The following is a 19,178-nucleotide window of genomic DNA, read 5'->3' on the forward strand; positions in this document are numbered from 1 at the left end:
TACCTTCCTCGGCAAGATGAAAATGGGTTTTCTCCTATACTCTCATGGGAGAAAATGGCCTGTGATGTAGCTATGAGACCAACATGGAGCTTCCTCTGGGTCCCTGGGCCTGGAGGCAGCTCTCCAGATACTGATGTGATGGACAGCCTCATGGTGACTCAAAAATACCTACAATTAGTCTTCAGATGAGAATTCCAGTATTACCTAGGGCAGGCTCTTGGACAGTTTACAACAGTAATTTTGATTTTCTTCAAATACCTAAGAACCATTATGCAGACTGCCTTCCACAAATACCCGCCCAGAGATTACTGTCTGCTCCTGGCTTTTGGTTGGTAGCTTTGGTGCCAAGAACTGGAATTTATGGTTTGAAATTCCTGGTTTAAATCCTCTCTCCTCCATTTATTAGCTGTGGGACACCATGGACAACTTACTTACTCACTTTCTGCCTGTATTCATACCCTCACTCTCCCCACTAGAGCTGTACTTTTCAATGTGGTTATTAAAATTAAATTAAATTAAATTAAAAATTCAGTTTCTTAGTCACACATTTCAAGGAGTCATGTGACTAATAGCTACTATATTTGAGGAGCAGATGTGGATTTTTTTCCCCTCATATAGAAAGTTCTATTGGTTAGTGCTGCAGAGGTTTGATATCTTTGGGCAAGATACTGAAAATTTCTCTGCCCTGGTTTTCACGTCCGTATAATATAGTACAATAATAAAATAGTATATACAATATGGTATTATAAATATAATAACAGCATTTGTCTCAGATTGTTCAGAGGACATAGACATGAATTCATATAAAACATTGAGTATGGGGCTGTCAAATTATAAGTGCCCTCCAAAATGTTGCATCTAGAAGCTTCATTTTTCTCTTATGTGTCAATCAGGGGTTAGCAAACAATGGTCCACGGACCAAATTTGGCTTGTTACCTGTTTTTATAAGGCCTGTGGGCTAAGAATGGCTTTTACATTTTTAAATAATTGGAAAAATATCAAAAGAATAATAATATTTTGTGACACATAAAAATTGAAGTATGAAATTCAAACTTCAGTGTCTGTAAATGTTTTATTGGAACACAGCCATGCTCATTTATTTATGTATAGTCTCTGGTTGTTTTTGTGCTATAATAGCAGAGATGAGTAGTTGTGTTAGCAAACATCTGTGGCCATCTCAATGCTTAGTACTGCTGCACAGCACACTACAAATTGCAATGATGTAGTTATAACATGACAGCATTTCAAGTGCCACGCATATCACCGTATCATAACATTTAATTTATCATTAGTAGTATTATTTGGCTGTGCCCTGCAGCTTGCGGGATCTTAGTTCCTCGACCAGGAACTGAACCCGCACCCTCGCCAGTGAAAACGCAGAGTCCTAACCACTGGACCACCAGGAAATCCCTATTATTTTTTAAATTACTACTGCATACCCATTTTGTAAAAACAAGAAAAGTGGACTTCAAATGTGATGCTTAAGTCACAATAGAATGTGGATTATTTTGTCATTGAATTATGACGTATTAGATGATGCATTAGTTTTCAGTGACTACTGTGTAACCAATTACCATACTGGAGGCTTAAAACAATACAAATTATTTTCTTACAGTTCTGGAGGCCAAAAAGTCTGAAATGGTTTCACTGGACTGAAACCAAGGTGTCAGCAGGGCTGCTCTCCTTTCAGAGGGAGGCTCTAGGGAAGAATCTGTTTCTTTTTCTCAACTTTTACAGCTTCATTCCCTGCATTCCTTGGCTCATGGTCCCTTCCTCTATCTTCAAAGCTAGCAGCATAGAATCTTCAAATCACTTTCTGCTTTCAAGGTCACATCACTTACTGCTCTTCTATAGTCAAATATCTCTTTGCCTCCCTCTAATAAGGACACGTGATTCAGGGCCCATCTGGGTAATTCAGACAATCTCCCCATCTCAACATCCTTAATCAGATAAGCAAAGACCATTTTGATGTATAAGGTAACATCCACAGGTTCCAGGGATTAGGACCTGGATATCTTTGGGAGCCATTATTCAGCCCACCAGTCTGCTCTCTGGCCTCCAAACATTCACACTCATTCCACCTGCAAAATATATTCACCACCATCCCTACATGCCCCGAAGTCTCAACCTATTACAGCATCAACTCAGAGTCCAAAAATCCCATCTAAATATCATGGACTCAAAAGTCCCAAATCTCATCTAAATCAGGTGTAGGTGAGACTTTGGGCATGATCCATTTTGGGGCAAAATTTCTCTCTATCTGTGGAGCTGTGAAACTAGAAAGCAAGTTATTTACTCCCAAAATACAATGGTGGGTCAGCCATAGGATAACAGTTATAGATATTCCAATTCCAAAAGGAAGAAAATGGAAGGAAGAAAGGTCACCAGTTCCCAGCAATTTTGAAGTCCAGTCAGCCAAATTCCATTAGATTTCAAAGGCCTGAGAATGATTTTCTCTCGGCTCAACCTTCTGTGCCTGCCTGCAGCTCTGCCGTCCAGGCCAAGACTCTGGCCTCGGAGTCAACCTTCCTTTTTCTTGAAGAGTAGCACAGGTTTCAGCTGAGTAGATTTGATCAGCCTGTTTACCGACTATAGAATATTTGGAGTCCAACAGCTTTCCTTCATTTGGTCTCTTCTCTGCCCCTTTCAGTCCAAGCTCTGATACTGCTCATACAACAATCTCAAATACCTGGTGGGGCTTCCATGTATGTTGTGGGAATTCAGTCCATTACGCAAGAGGGTCCTACACAGATCTTTCCTGGCTAATTCCATTTCTATTTCTGGCCTCTGCTGAGATGGTTGAGAGGATCCGAGTTACATGCTTAAAAGAATCATCTGTGTGAATGAATATTCAGATCCTTCAGAAGCACTAGCAAAATGTTGTCCAGCCTCCTCCTTGGCTTTCTCCTTAGAGCATGCTTTCCTAACAGTGGACCTGTTTTTAGAGTCTTCTGAAAACTGGACAGACTGAGAATTTCCCAAATCATCAAGTCCTGGTTCCTTTTTGCTTATCAGTTCTTTCCTCAATTTATCTCTTTCTTCTCACATTTTTAGTATAAACAGCAAGAAGAAGCTAGGCTGCACCTTCAACACTTTACTTAGAAATATCCTCAGCTATAATCTCCAAAATATACAAACAGATCATATAACTCAACAACAACAAAAAAACAACCCAACTGAAAAATGGGCAGAAAACCTTAACAGACATTTCTCCAAAGAAGACATACAAATGGCCAGTAGGCACATGAAAAGATGCTCAATATCACCAATTATTAGAGAAATGCAAATCAAAACTACAGTGAGGTACCACCTAACACTGGTCAGAATGGCCATCATTAAAAAGTCTACAAATAACAAATGCTGGAGAGAGTGTGGAGAAAAGGGAACCCTCTTACACTGTTGGTGGGAATGTAAGTTGGTGCAGCCACCACAAAAACAGTATGGAGGTTCCTCAGAAAACTAAAAATAGAACTACCATATGATCCAGCAATCCCACTCCTGGGCATATACCTGGACAAAACTATAATTCAAAAAGATACATGCACCCCTATGTTCATAGAAGCACTATTCACAATAGCCAAGACATGGAAACAACCTAAAGGTCCATTGACAGATGAATGGATAAAGAAGATGTGGTACATATATACAATGGAATATTCCTCATCCATTAAAAAGAACAAAACAATGACATTTGCAGCAACATGGATACAACCAGAGATTATCATATTAAGTGAAGTAAGTCAGAAAGAGAAAGATAAATATCATATGATATCACTTATATGTGGAATCTAAAATATGGCACAAATGAATTTATCTACAAAACAGAAACAGAGTCACAGATATAGAGAACAGACTTGTGGTTGCCAAGGGGGAGAGAGGGAGGGGGAGGGATGGACTGACAGTTTGGGATTAATAGATGCAAACTATTATATATGGCATGGATAAACAACAAGGTCCTACTGTATAGCACAGGGAACTATATCCAATCTCCTGGAAAAAAAACATAATGGAAAAGAATATTAAAAACATGTATATATGTGTATAACTAAATCACTTTGCTGTACAGCAGAAATTAGCACAACATTGTAAATCAACTATACTTCAATTAAAAAAAAACAGAGAAAAAAGTTTTTACTAAGATTGATCTTCAAAAAAAAAAAACAGAAATATCCTCAGCTAAATATAGAAGTTTATCATTTACAAATTCAGCTTTCCATACGACTGAAGGACATAGTTTATCTAAGCTTTCTGTCTCTATATAACAAGGATACCCTTTCCTCTAGTTTCCAAAATCATGGTCCTCATTTACCAGTGATGAAGTAATTAAATTGTAGGAGCTGAAGGAATGTATTCAGAGAAAATATACTTAAGACTTTTAGATTTTCCAGCAAGAGCAGTTGATGGAAGAGTTGAGGACATTCAAACACAAGGCAAGTGATCTCAGGTGGTTTTCTTTGGCTCTTAATGAGCCAATAGATGTTTCTGATACTGCTTAGTTGTTATTCGAGGAGTTAATGCCAAGTCTGAAGTGACTGAAGAATTAACTCCTATGAATATTCTGTGCAGGACATATATGGGTGAAATTTTCTCAAAGAAATTGAGAAAACACTAATTTAGTACAACTGAACGGAATGGAATTCAGTACAACTGAAATGAAGTGGAATCTGCTATGATGTGCTACAACTGATAATGGTCAAACTATATGTAGAGCAGAAGTCAGAGCTGAACAAATTAACAAAGCTTGTGAAAATTTCAGTGTGTGCACACTATGGTTATTCATTTTCTTATTCATCAGTAAGTAATTTGTAGAAAATATTTGAATCTATCATGTACAATTGAGTCAATAGTGTCAATGGTAAACTTCATTTGCTCTCATGACTTAATCATTTTCATATCTGTGAATTTTTATCAGAAATAGAAACTGAATATCCTGACTTGCCCTACTGCACAGCAGTCCGATGGCTTGGCAGTAATAAAGCTTTATGGCAAATTTTTTTTCTATGGTGGTAGATGTGTTGCCATGTCTGGCACAAAAATTGATCTGGCAGCAAAGATGGCTATCTGGGCAGGACAACTGATTTTTGATGATACAGAATAGTAACTCTGAACCTCTATTATGTGAAATATCACCTCCTTCCCCTCAAAAGAATTCCATTCTTCTCACTGGTAGTCCTGTATTACAAAAAATTATACTCGATTATTATTATCATATTTTGAATTTTGCCAGTAAAAACTTTGTGGGCATTTGTTTCTCTCCTGTTATATAAGTACCTACATAATAGTCTTGATTTTGTCTCTTGATCCTCAAAGCCTAAAATATGTACTATCAGGTTCTAAAAGAAAAAAGTTAGCTGATCCCTGGTGTAGATAATGCTTCCCACCTCATAGCATTGTTATGAGTACCAGCTACCCCGAATTCAGGCAGGGCTCAAGCTTAACAAATTCGTATATATGCCCTACTATGGATTAGCACACTCCTCCAAGTACTTTACAGATAACAGCACACTAAACCCTCACAGCAACAACTGAAATAAAGTGGAATCTGCTGTGATGTGCTACAACTGATAATGGTCAAACTATATACAGAGGAGAAGAAGGCATAGCTGAACAAATTAACAAAGCTTGTAAAATTTTCCATCTCAGAGGCAACGAATCTGCTGTGTAACTTGCTCAAGATGACCCAGCTGGCAAACAACAGAGCCAGCTCTAGAGTTTATGCTCTAAAACAGGAATGGGGGCAATTTTTCTCCAGAAAAGATTTTAGGCTTTGTGAGCCAGATGGCCTCTGTTGGAACTACTCAAATTCTACTGTTGTAGTTAGAGAGCAGCCATAAATTATATGTAAGCAAATGAGTGAGGTTGTGTCCTAATAAAACTTTATTTACAAAAACAGGTGGTCTGGATTCGGTCCATGGGATGTAGTTTACCAACCCTTACTTTTAACTATACGCTCTACAATGCTGCCCATCTCACTCATTTATCTTGCCTGCCTGGATCTGGTCCCAACCCTAAAAGTGTAAAGGGTCTGGTTCAAGCACTGACCATAATTTTTCTCCTAGACACTGGGTGTAAAGCAGGGAGAAAGGAAGAAAAAAAAAATCACACCTGCATGGAGCTTATGGTCTGGTGGGGGAGACGGACAGCAAACAAGATGAAAAAACAAAAAGAATGGCATGCTAGATGTTGGTAAAGAGATGTGATAAACAGAAGTAATGACAAGACGTGCGTGTGTGTGTGTGTGTGTGTGTGTGTGTGTGTGTGTGTGTGTGTGTGTGACTTCAGTTAGGGTCTCCAGGGAAGGCCTGAAAAGGTGACCATTGAGTAAAATTCAGAAGCAAGTGAGAGGACAGCTGTGAAAATGCTTGAGGGATGAATGTTCTCGCTGTTGGTGTTTTTTTTGTTTTGTTTTGTTTTGTTTTGTTTTTCTGTACGCGGGCCTCTCACTGTTGTAGCCTCTCCCGTTGCGGAGCACAGGCTCCAGACGCGCAGGCTCAGTGGCCATGGCTCACGGGCCTAGTCGCTCCGCGGCATGTGGGATCTTCCTGGACCAGGACATAAACCCATGTCCCCTGCATCGGCAGGCGGACTCTCAACCACTGCGCCACCAGGGAAGCCCTGTTGGTGGGTTTTGATCAGAAGAATGACAGGAAGGAGGTGGCAGCCATGTGTCCTCCTGGGCTCCACTCATGGGTCTCTTCCTCTGCTATCTGGGTGTCAGCTGTCAGGGCCTCAGGGAGCAGATGAAGCAAGAGTGGGGCAGGTGGCGAGGGCCAGACACGACACGGGCCTACTCACTGGCCTCCTGCCTGGAACAGGTGGGTGGTCTGGGCAAAGGGGCACCAGCTGAACCTTTACACCCAGAGCCCAGCCCTCCAAACCTTGCTCAGGAAGAAGCCTAAAGAAGCTTCTGCCACTTCTGCCATGTGGTTGTCCCTCAGCCTGGTGCCCAGGCCTCCTGCCACTCAGCATGGTCCTCCACTCTGGATCCAGCCCCCCTTTCCTTCTATCTGGACCCCCGTTCAGCCCCATCACACTCTGCTGTGAACTCTCTTGCTAACGACTCCTCTGAGCTCCCACAGCCCTTGCTGTGGGGCACCAAGCACAGGGCTTTATCAAGGTCAGTCCGTTATAAACTGAGACGTGTCAGTTCAGCATTTCCCAAAGCGTGTTGATCCACATTAGTAGGCAGGGTTGGGACTGGAATGAGGTGGGTGAGGCCCTGGGGTGCACAGTTTAAGGAGGTACTGCCCTCGGGGCTGTGCAAGTGCAAGGTGGGCACCTTACTAGCCTCACCCTCCTCCCTGCCCTAGATGGTGTTCCATGGAGCAAGGGTCTGTGGTCAGTAGGGACGGAAGCACCGGCTTGCACACGGTCTCTCACTGCACGTTTCTTCAGAGCCTTGAATAAAGGAGTGTGCATTGTGCATTTCTAAGTGAGGAGGTGGCAGATAAAAGGGGCAGCATGTCCCAAACTCTTGAACCACAGAATCCCTTTTTATGCAGAAAAGAAAGGGCTTTGTTTTCAGAGGGTGTCGCATTTGGAAATTGAGCAGTAGATGCACATTCTCTCTCCATCTACCTCCTTACATAATTGTTTATCTCTTTATATACAATGTCCAGTCCCTGAAACTAGTCTGGCTTATACCTTGAGCCTACAGTGCTCTGTAGAGCATGAGGACCCTGTCAAGAGTCTCAGTAGCGGCTTCACATTTGAATGGGACTTGTAAATGTACGGTCATTTCATTTTCAGAATGCCCCCTGTTACTCATCCCACGGCAAGGTAATCCAGGGCAGTAGGTTACCCATATGTTAAAAGGTTAGAGCTGTGCTGTCCAATATGGTAGCCATTAGCCACTGGTGGTTATTTAAATTAAAATTAATTTAAATGAAATAAAATTAGAAATTCAATTTCTTGGTCCTCATTTCAAGGGCTCAACAGCCACATGGTGGCTACCATATTGGATGGCACAGACATAGAACACCTCCATCCTGCAGAAAGCTCTGCTGAACAGCATTAATGATTTTCCCAAAGCTCCATGGCCTTTCGCAGGCTGACGTGACACCAGAACTGGAATTCTGAGCCTGAGATCTCTGAGCAGACTGCCCTGGGAGAAGAGGTGCTCCCCTGCAACTGAGGCTGTGCACCTGAATGGCCCGCAGTCAAAGGAGGGTGGAAGGGACATGACGGTGTAGGCCACCGGCAGGAGGCTGAGGAAAAGCACCAGCAGCAAGAGGCCCATGTAGAAGTTGTTGGATCGGGAGGCTTTGAACACGCGCTCGTGGGGGACGTTGCTGCTCATCACTGCCCAGCACTGGAAGTACATGGAGGTCAGCAGGCGCAGCACGTTGATGCCCACCAGTCCTGGGGCATAGAAGGAGCCCATCCTGGAAGGGCAGAGACCACACACCTGGTTGGCTCGACAGCAGAAGAGGCCAGGGAAGGACGACACAAGGAAACGGGACTGATGGGCTAGGGGCAGAAGGCCTTGTTGCTTTCTCTGTAGGTCCCAAGGGAAGGGGCCTCCCATTTAACCAGGACGTTTATCACCAAGCCATAGCCATCCATTCCTCAGGACAGGGACTCTCTGAGCATTCCTGGCTTGGGTTCTGGCAAGGATTTTACCACTGCCCCACCGCCAGGCATGGAGCAAATTACATGGTCTCTTGTCTGTTTCTCCATGGCCTCCATTAAACAGCATTGATGCTCAGAAAAGTATTTGAAGTCCTTAACTTAAAAGAATTGGATATTGGCTTGCTATGAGCCTTTGAAAGCCTTTGGCTGAAGTCAGGCAGCCTCCTCTAACTCCTTCTCAGAGGGAAGTTCCTCAGTTCTTTTATCTCCCTCCCTCCTCTCTTTCTTTTCCTCCCCTTCCTTCTCCCTCCCTCCCTTTCCTCCTCTTCTTTCTTTCCCACTCTACTTTATCCTTTTTTCCTTCTTCTCTCTCTCCTCCCTCTTTCCTCCCTCTTCCTTTTTTCCTTCTCTCTCCCTAGCTCTTCTCTCCCCTCTCTATGTATATGGTAGCAAGTGGGTAGGCCAGACACTGTCCTGGTTCTCCTCTAGTCCTGTTCAAGCAAAAGAAGGGAGCTCAGAGAGGCCAGATGATTTGTCCAGCCTCTCTCTAGCTGGTTGAGAGGCAAAGCCTGGGATTCCAGCTTTTTGACTCCCCAAATGAGGTGATCACCAGAGGAAATGGATAACTCACCAGATCATTCCTTGGTTGAAGATCAAACCAAGCACATTTCCACTAATATCAAACTCAGCATATGAGGGCTGGAGGGAGAGAGAGAGAGAGGAGAGAGAGAAAGTCTGTTAGGTCGTGTCAGCCAGACCCCACTACCGGTCAACTGACCAAGCCACTCCACCCCAAAAAGCCTGCCCTGGTGACCAGAGAGGAACCTTAGATTCAGAGTTCTATTTCTTTAACATGTTTTCAACTTTTAAAAAAGAGTTTTGAAGTTCTCAAACTTGAAACTTTCTTCAATGTCTTCTCCAATGAAAATAATGAGAATTTTTGGGGAATTCCATGGCAGTGCAGTGGTTAGGACTCCACACTTCCACTGCAAGGGTCTGGGTTCAATCCCTGGTTGGGAAATTAAGATCCCGCAAGCTGTGCAGCCTAGCCAAACTAAAAAAAAAAAACAGAGAGAGAATTTTTACCTTTTATGGCCTGCAGGCTGACAGTGTGTTCTTGGGAGGCCCCAAGAGAACATTTTATCAATGTTCTATTTAGAAATGTAACTTGAATTATAAGCAAGGAGTAAATCAAATAAATAACAAAATGCAAATAATTAAATGAGGAGTCAAATGTAAAGAAAGCTTTAAAAACAAAATAAATAAATCCTCCAATTCTCTTTTCTCCTTCTCATCATTTTCTAAAATTAATTAATTTTTGGCTGCGTTGGGTCTTTGCTGCTGCACGTGGGCTTTCTCTCTACTTGTGGTGAGCAGGGGCTACTCTTCGTTGCGGTGCGCGGCCTTCTCATTACGGTGGCTTCTCTTGTTACGGAGCACGGGCTCTAGGTGCACAGACTTCAGTAGTTGTGGCTCGCGGGCTCTAGAGCGCAGGCTCAGTAGTTGTGGTGTACGGGCTTAGTTGCTCTCCGGTATGTAGGATCTTCCCGGACTAGGGATCGAACCCGTGTCCCCTGCATTGGTAGGCGGATTCTTAACTACTGCACCACCAGGGAAACCCCACTGTCATCTTCTTTTTCATGGAAAGGAACCACCTCAGCCAGATGCAGATTTTCAACCTGACTCTGATTTTCAGAGTTTTGGAAATTTGTCAACTGTTTGAAAGAACATAAAGTGTGTGAGCATTAGGGAGTAGTCGGTGTCCTTGTGAGGCCACTTGAAACCTGCTTCCCAATTTGTCTTCCAGAAATGGAGATAAAAAGTGACAAGAATGAGAGAAGGAGGAAAACAAAGTGAGGAGAGAGAGAAGGAAAGTCAGGTGAGCGTGGATTAAAGGAAGAAACATGCAGAATCCAAATATAGGAGGGTTAAATCTTGGGAATTTAAAATTTAACACTTGAAAATATTAAAAAAACTTTTTAGGGCTTCCCTGGTGGCGCAGTGGTTGAGAGTCCGCCTGCTGATGCAGGGGACACGGGTTCGTGCCCCGGTCTGGGAAGATCCCACATGCCGCGGAGTGGCTGGGCCCGTGAGCCATGGCCGCTGAGCCTGCACGTCCGGAGCCTGTGCTCTGCAATGGGAGAGGCCCCAACAGTGAGAGGCCCACGTACCGCAAAACAAAAAACAACAAAAAATACTTTTTATCTACTGGATTTTATGTCCTGCTTAGAAAAAATGAAATACTACTTCACAGAGACTGTCCTTAAGCGTCTAAAGAAATGCACAGAATGCATCTGACTGTATCAGAGAGGATGATTGGAATGCCTTTCTGCACAACATCCATGAAGTGGTGACCTACAAATCCAGCCTCCAGGTCCCAGCACCAGCAGTAGTTCATGAACCGGACAAAGCAAGCCCGCAGGAAGTCCCCCAGCAGGATGGTGATACACGTTACCAGCATATCCGACACCGTCAGCCTCATGAATTCCTACAAGGAGGAACATAGAGAAAGGGGATAGTCAGGGTTTGACCATGCCTGCTTCTCCCAACTGACTGCATGCCAACGCTCCCCCACCCACTCTTATTCTTCTTTGTGACCCTCTGATTAATGGTGGAGCAGATAAAAGACCCCATGCTTTGAAAAATGCTTACTATAGGTTCCAGCTCTACAAGTTACTAATTTATTGCTTTGGAATAGTCTCTGAACCTTTTGAAGTTGATACATTAACCTTGCAGGGTTACTGGGAAAGTTAGTGATTATGTATGCAAATTGTCTGGCAGTTGGCAATACCCAGTATTTGGTAGTTATCAGCACTATTGCATAGATGTAGGATCTGAAGGCTCACTCCTTGCTTCCCCCATCTGCTCTGAAGTGCCAGCTGCCCCAGCTAAGACTGAATCTGACCATTGTCCCTGGGGACAGCAGCTGGTTTTCTTCACCCCCTGCTAACTGGATTTTTTTTGGGGGGTATGTAGAGAAAATAATGTAGGCTTTTCACAGAGGCACATAGAAGAAGAGCCAAAAGCAAAGGAACAAAGTTTTCTTTGATGTGTAGAGTACATATAATTTATTATTTTTTTTTGAAAAGTTGGAAAGATCTACCTGACTTCATCACAATCTTTAAGACATCTAATAGTCTTGGAGTTCCCAGGGGACACAGGGTCTGCTCTATCCATTTTTGTATCTTCCAAGATGATTAATAAAGCTTGCTGGATGAACAGATGATGAGTTTTCAGGGTTTTTCCATAACAAGAATTTAGACTATTACTCTTAAGTAAAACACAAACTGACTTGTATCAGGTCTCCACGTCTATGCAAGGTGATGCTCTGGGGCCTGGGGTGAAGGTGGTGGTGGACATAGGTGAGCAGGACATAACGCCTCAAACCCATCATTACCAACAAACTCAGAAGGAAACAAGTTTTAATCAGTGATGGGCATTTCAGAGAGGAGGGCAAGAGAGATGGAAAAGAGAAATTCTATAGCAGAATATTCCAAAGGAATCATGTAGGTAACGAACTCTCTTTTGTCTTCTAAAGAGGGTAGGTTTTACTGACTTGAAGGCTTTCTGTTACACACTGTGATAGGTTTAGAAATGTGAGCTGCTCTACATATTAAAGATGAGGACGATTTGAAGAGAATGGGGGAATTTAGACTGGAGGAGATGAGAAGTCCTGAGTCTGAGCCTTCTGTGAAGGAAGCAGGGAGAAAAAGCCCCCAGGACCCCGTGGAAAGGAAACCCTGCCTCAGGAAAATATCTGCTGGTGGACTTGTAGGCAGTGTCCGATGAAGTGTGTGATATAATCCTCTCCTCTATGGGACTTCATCAACCTCCGTTAAAAACACTGTTGTCCAATGCTCTATGGGCATGGATTCTTCAGGGGTGGCAGGTGAATAGAAACCCCATGCAAAGAGATGGAGTTGAGGAAGAGAAGGCAGCTGATCCCTGTGTTACCTGTGAATACTTCAAGTTTCTGCCTAGGAAGGCAAAGAACACTAGCCTTTGAAGTCCACACTGTGTAAGCTACAGGAACAGTAGTGAAAGTGGATAAGGGGAAATGGTCGTGGTTAATTTTTGACAATCTAATGAAAACCTTTAATTCTCTTTACAGAAAAATGCACAGATGCATATACACACAAAATCTTGTATACAACTTTTAGGAGTTGTATTCATGATTTCCAGGTGGAGAATCTCAGGCTTTCAGTGAAATCTGCAGTAAAACTCCAAATAAATCCAAGTGGTATTAGACTGCTAGATGAAGCACAGAGAGAAATGTTTGGGACACTGAAAAGAAGATAATGTGAAAAGGTGGAACTTTCCTAAGAAATGCTAGCTTGACATTTTGGTGGCTTAAAACTGGAAACATCAAGAAGGGACAACGAAGAACTGAGAACAGGGATCATCTTTTCAGGAGAGCGTAACTACTCACAATGCCCACAGCTGTCTCCCAGCAAGAACCCCGGGGCACATCTGCAGGGTGTAGGGGTGGCCGGGGGACGCTCTCGTTCCAACCCGAGGAGTTGTAGTAGTGAAACAGAGTCCAGTGAGTGATGTTCTTTATTTTCTCTTCGTTAGAAAGCTAGAATGGAAGATGGAGATGTGGGGTTGGAAGGAGCCAGGGAAGGTCCAATGTTTCTACAGGAACAACAAATAGAGCCAGCATATGCCACAACCCTACCATCTAGCCCCTGCCCTACCCCTCAACAAGTCTCTCCAGAAATGCCCTCCCAGCCTTTCAATCTATAGAGGAGAGGCGGGCAACTGGCTAAAGTCCTTGCGTCTTTTCCAGGAAGTTTTCTTCTCTGTTATTATTCATCTGTTCCTTCATCCATTTGTCCATCCGTTCAGTTACTCATTGTTCTTTTGAGATTAATTTATTCAGGGTCTATTCTGGGCCTATAAGGCAATGGTGACACAAGAGTGAACAGGAGTGACACAGGAGTGAACGGAGCTTTCCTCAGAAAGTTCACTGTCTAGTAAGTGACAGAGATGAACAGACAATTACAGACCAGAGTGATAAGAGCTGTGGGAAATTTTCTTTGGGGACTGAGGAAATCCACATCAGACAACAGGGCCCTTCCTGGGGGCAGTGGCATCTGAGCCAAACCGCAGGAGGATTAGTCAACTAGTCAAACACGGGGAGAAGGATGGAGAGAGAGGCAAGAGAGAATTTTGCCCCGTGGAGGAAACGTGAGGCTCAGGAGGGTGAAGGAGTTTACTAGGGTAGGAGGGAAGCAAGAAATGAAGGTGGAGAGTAGGCAACGGTCAGATCCGGTCACTTCCATGCTGAGAGACTTCCAGTAGCTTCCTGTTAACCTCAGGAAAAAGTTCATGAGGAGGGACGTGTGGGAAAGAGGAGCATCGTAATCTGGCCCTTCCCCCAATTTCACTTTTCACTTCTTCCCCTCCACTCTATTGTTCAGCTAACTCATAGTTCCCTGTGTGCATGAGCTGTTCCCTCTGCTTTTTCCAAGGTCTGCTAAGATCCCCCACGGTGGGGCTTGCAGCCCCTCCTGTGTACTGCCACACTGCCCGGGGCTTGCTCCCACTGAAGCACCTGCCCCAGCATGCTTCGATGGATGAGTCTGTCTCCCCTGGAACAGGACCGTGTCTTGCTCTCTGCTGTACCCCCAGGGCCTGGCTTGGTGGGTACGCTATAACCACCTGGTGAGCAGTGATGAAAGGTTAACTCAACCATGACTTATCATCTCAGTGGGCGCATACCGGGCTGGTAAACATTTATGGCAGCTAAGAAACAACACGGGAAAGCCTGCAGATAAAATATTAAGGGTACCAAATGACATGCAGATGATGTGAAAAAGCCTAAGAAAAAGACAGTAAAGAACTGAAGCAAAATGCTAACAATTGGGTCATAGGAATCTGCTGATATTTTTCTTCATTTTACTTTTCTGACCTTTCCAAAAAATTTTAAATTAATATAAATTATGTGCAAGGAAATTATTATAGTTAAAAAAGAAATTTGGTGGGCACTAGGAATTGGGGGGATGTTTGTGGTCTTTACCTTCAGGTGGACGTCATCCATCAGGGCCAAAAGAAACGTGTAGAGGTTTCCGAGGAAGAGTGCAAAGATGCGTCCCAGCTGCCACTTCAGTCCAATGCGTGGGTGGTAATTCTCCAGGGCAGCAATGGTTTCAAACAGAGGGGGACAAAACATCCCAAGCAGGGACATCACAATTTCTACCTGAGAAATTGGGAGAGCTGGGTTAGTTTTGTCATCAATATCACTTGCTTCTCCACCATCTCTGCACCCCCAGGGCCATGCATCTCCATCTCCTTTTTGTCCCCTCCTCTGCCTCTGGAAATGCCCCGGGGTCTCCACAACTTGCTGTATGACCCTGGTGAAGGCACCAACAAGCCCTGAGCAGTCAGTGTATGTTCCACAGGTCCTAATTGCTCTGTGACTGGTTGTCACCACGATTGCTGTTATTAGCATTGATAAAAATAGCAAACTATCTTTGAGAAGTAAATGAATTAACATATGGGACAGTGCTTTGTGTTCTGTAAAAGCTGTGAGCTACGTAAGAATCTCCTCATCTCAGGAGCATGGAAGACCAGAAACTCAGATCACAGAACGGAACCAACAGTAGAGGGATGTGGTGCAGGGTGTGGCCTTTGGGGTCAGCTTCATTCACACATCTGGTGGTGGATTTGCTGTCACCTAAGGTGATGAGATAATTGGGCCATGTGCCGCTCATCATTTAGGAGGCTAGCTGGGCATCATTCACATGGTGGGGGTCTCAGGTTCCCAAGAGAGCAAGTTCCAAAATACAAGCACTTTTCAAGTCTGCTTGTATCATTGCTGCTACTGTTTCACTGACTAAAGCAAGGGATGGGGAAACAGATTCCACCTCTTCATGCGAGGAACTAGAAAATCACATTGCAAAAAAATGTGGATACAAGGATGGGAAGAATTTGTAGCTGTTTTGGCCAACTACCACAGATGTCAAATTCCCAGGAGAGATTTATGGATTCAATGCAAGCGCAATAAAATCTTAATGTGTGTTATTGTGGATCTTGATGAGAGAACTCACTCTGTCAGATATCAAGACATACTATAAAGCCATAGTTTATCAGTGTGTTATTAGTGCAAGCATATACAAATAGACCAATGGAACAGAAAAAGAAGCCCAGAATCACACCCATGCATTACTAGACAATTGATTTATAAGCGATATAATTTCACTTTTTAAAATTAGTCCTATAGTCCAGAATTCAATAATTCAGCTGAATGGCATAGGAACCAGGGTAATTTCAGTATTTTCCTGAAATATTCACTTCAGCAGAGATGCCCTCCTCACCTCATTTCTTTCATACCAGCTGACATTCTGCATTTTGGAGAATTCTTGGGATCGTTTCACCACAAAGTAAATGAGGTACCCACTTCCACACAAACAGCAGATGATGAGAAAGTTGGCCAGGACACGGAGAAATCTTGTCAGATGGACATTTTCTTCTTTGTTACTCTCTTGTTCATCCACTATTGATTCCTTGATGTGTGAAAATGAGGTGTGAATAATAACAAGAAACCACTGTTGTTGGGTTCCTTGAGATTACTACTTTCTATATTTCCAGAAATGAAAGAATTCAGAGGGGGTGGTATATGGATAATTCTTTTCTTTAAGAAAATATATTTTGAATAGGTGAGGGAGATTAAGAGGTACAAACTTCCAGGTGAAAAATAAATGTCACGAGTATGAAATGTACAAAGTGGGAAATATAATTAATGACTATGTAATATCTTTGTAGGGTGACATATTATAACTAGACTTACCATGGTGGTCATTTTGAATTGTAGAGAAATATCATTCTGCTGTATAACAGGAACTAACATAGTGTTGTAAGTCAATTATACTCAACAAACAAACAAACTTATAGAAAAAGAGATCAGATTTGTGGTTACCAGAGGTGTGGGATGGGGTGGATGGAGGGAGAACTGGAGGAAGGCAGTCAAAAGATACAAACTTCTAGTTACAAGATAAATAAGTACTAGGGATGTAAGGTACATGTTAAATATAATTAACACTGCTGTATGTTATATATGAAAGTTGTTAGAGTAAATCCCGAGTTCTCATCACAAGGAAGAATTTTTTTCTATTTCTTTAATTTTGTATCTATACGAGATGATGGATGTTCACTAAACTTATTGTGGTAATAATTTCATGATGTATGTAAGTCAAAGCATTGTGCTGTACACCTTAAACTAATACAGTGCTGTATGTCAATTATATCTCAATAAAACTGGAAGAAAAAAGGAATCTTAAAATATTATATTTTTTCTTGTTACTTCTACTTTGGTACATGTACTGACAAAGCTTAGATTTACTGGATACTTACTGTGTGTTAGATGTGGGGCTAAACACTCACCATCCATTATCCTTAATCCCAACAACAAACCAGTTACCGCTACTAATGCCCAGAGAGATTTCAGTATCCAATGGGGACTGTTTTAAATCTATAGATCAAGGAGTTTAGAATTGAATCTGAAAAATACTGAGTCTTCTGGGACTTCCCCGCACTTTCACTGCAGGCAGTGCAGGTTCGATCCCTGGTCAGGGAACTAAGATCCCATATGCCACCCGACTCGGCCAATGTCAAGTCTTCTAAGCCAGGGGCTGGGTTTGTTTTTTTTTTTTTTTTTCCGGTACACAGGCCTCTCACTGTTGTGGCCTCTCCCGTTGCGCAGCACAGGCTCTGGACGCGCAGGCTCAGAGGCCATGGCTCACGGGCCCAGCCGCTCTGCAGCATGTGGGATCTTCCCGGACCGGGGCACGAACCTGTGTCCCCTGCATTGGCAGGCGGGCTCTCAACCACTTGCGCCACCAGGGAAGCCCAGGGGGCTGGCTTTTTTAATAAAAAAGTTCTGGCCAAGTTTTTTTCTATTAAAAAACCAGATAGCAAATATTTTTGGTTTTGTAAGCCACGTGGTCTCTCTCATAGCTACTCAACTATGCCTCTGTAGCATGAAAGCATCTATAGATAATATATAAATAAATGAGTGTGACTTTGTCTCAATAAAATCTTATTTACAAAAATAGGCAGCAGGCTGGATTTGGACCCTGGGCCATAGTTTGCTGACCTCTGTTCTAATCCATTGGCATGGTATATTTTTCCATTTATTTAGAGTTTCTTAATTCCTTTCAGCAATGTTTTGTACTTTTTGGTGTAGGCAGTCTCACACTTTTTTTTTTTTTTGGTTAAATCTATATTCCTTGGAATTTTTTGTACTTTATGTCATTTTATTGAAAATGGAATTAAATTATTTTCTAATTATTTGCTGCTAGTGTATAAAAACACAATAGAATTTTTATTATTAACCTTGTATCCTGCATTAGTAAGTTTTTCATAGAAAGACACAATTAGTATATGGCAGAGCCAGGATGGAAAATGAGGTCTCACGGACACCAAAGTACCTGGGAGATTTTTTTTAATTGAAGTGTAGTTGATTTACAATGTTGTGTTAATTACTACTGTACAGCAAAGTGATTCAGTTGTACATATATATATATACATTCTTTTTAAAAAATATTCTTTTCCATTATGGTTTATCATAGGATATTGAATATAGTTCTCTGTGCTATATGTTAGGACCTTGTTGTTTATCCATTCTATATACAAAAGCGTCCATCTGCTAACCCCAACCTCCCACTCCATTCCTCCCCCACCTCCCTCCCCCTTGGCAACCACAAGTGTGTTCTCTATGTCCATGAGTCTCTTTCTGTTTCCTAGATAGGTTCATTTGTGTCATTTTTTAGATTCCACATGTAAGTGATATCATATGGTGTTTGTCTTTCTCTTTCTGACTTACCTCATTTAATATGATAATCTCTAGTTGCATTCATGTTGCTGCTAATGGCATTATTTTGTTCTTTTATATGGCTGAGTAGTATTCCGTTGTACCACATCTTCTTTATCCATTCATCTATCAATGGACATTTAGGTTGTTTCCATGTCTTGGCTACTGTGAATAGTGCTGCTATGAACATAGGGGTGCATGTATCTTTTTTGAATTATAGTTTTGTCTGGATACATGCACAGGAGTGGGATTACTGGCTCATATGGTAATTCTATTTTTAGTTTTCTGAGGAACGTCCATACTGTTTTCATAGTGGCTGCACCAACTTACATTCCCAGTAACAGTGTAGGAAGGTTCCCTTTTCTCCCTTTTCTCCACCTCATGTGAGGTGGTACTTCATTGTAGTTTTGATTTGCATTTCTCTAATAATTAGTGATGTTGAGCATCTTTTCATGTGCCTATTGGCCATCTGTATGTCTTCTTTGGAGAAATGTCTATTTAGGTCTTCTGCCCATTTTTGGACTGGGTTGTTTGTTTTTTTGCTGTTGAGTTGTATGCACTGTTTGTATATTTTGGAAATTCAGCCCTTGTCGGTTGCATCGTTTGCAAATATTTTCTCCCATTCTGTAAGTTGTCTTTTTGTTTTGTTTATGGTTTTCATTGCTGTGCAAAAGCTTGTAAGTTTGATCAGGTGCCATTTGTTTATTTTTGTTTTTATTTCTATTGCCTTGGGAGAAGGAAGGAGATTTTTCAATCAATTAACAGTTATTGTGTTCGGGTTCAGTTTCAACTA

General features: G+C 42.4%; 1 protein-coding gene across 1 annotated transcript in view; it reads right to left on the reverse strand.

The window, feature by feature from the left end:
* The window catches only part of TMC2 (transmembrane channel like 2), a 63,717-nt gene that overhangs the window by 9,633 nt on the left and 34,906 nt on the right, over positions 1 to 19,178 (reverse strand). The window contains 6 exon segments of the mRNA XM_065893268.1: positions 8,145 to 8,384; positions 9,203 to 9,270; positions 10,931 to 11,059; positions 13,001 to 13,150; positions 14,594 to 14,773; positions 15,891 to 16,079. Coding sequence (XP_065749340.1) covers positions 8,145 to 8,384; positions 9,203 to 9,270; positions 10,931 to 11,059; positions 13,001 to 13,150; positions 14,594 to 14,773; positions 15,891 to 16,079 — 956 coding nt within the window.

This window comes from Phocoena phocoena, chromosome 15 (genome assembly GCF_963924675.1).
Source record: "Phocoena phocoena chromosome 15, mPhoPho1.1, whole genome shotgun sequence".
NCBI classification, from domain to species: domain Eukaryota; kingdom Metazoa; phylum Chordata; class Mammalia; order Artiodactyla; family Phocoenidae; genus Phocoena; species Phocoena phocoena.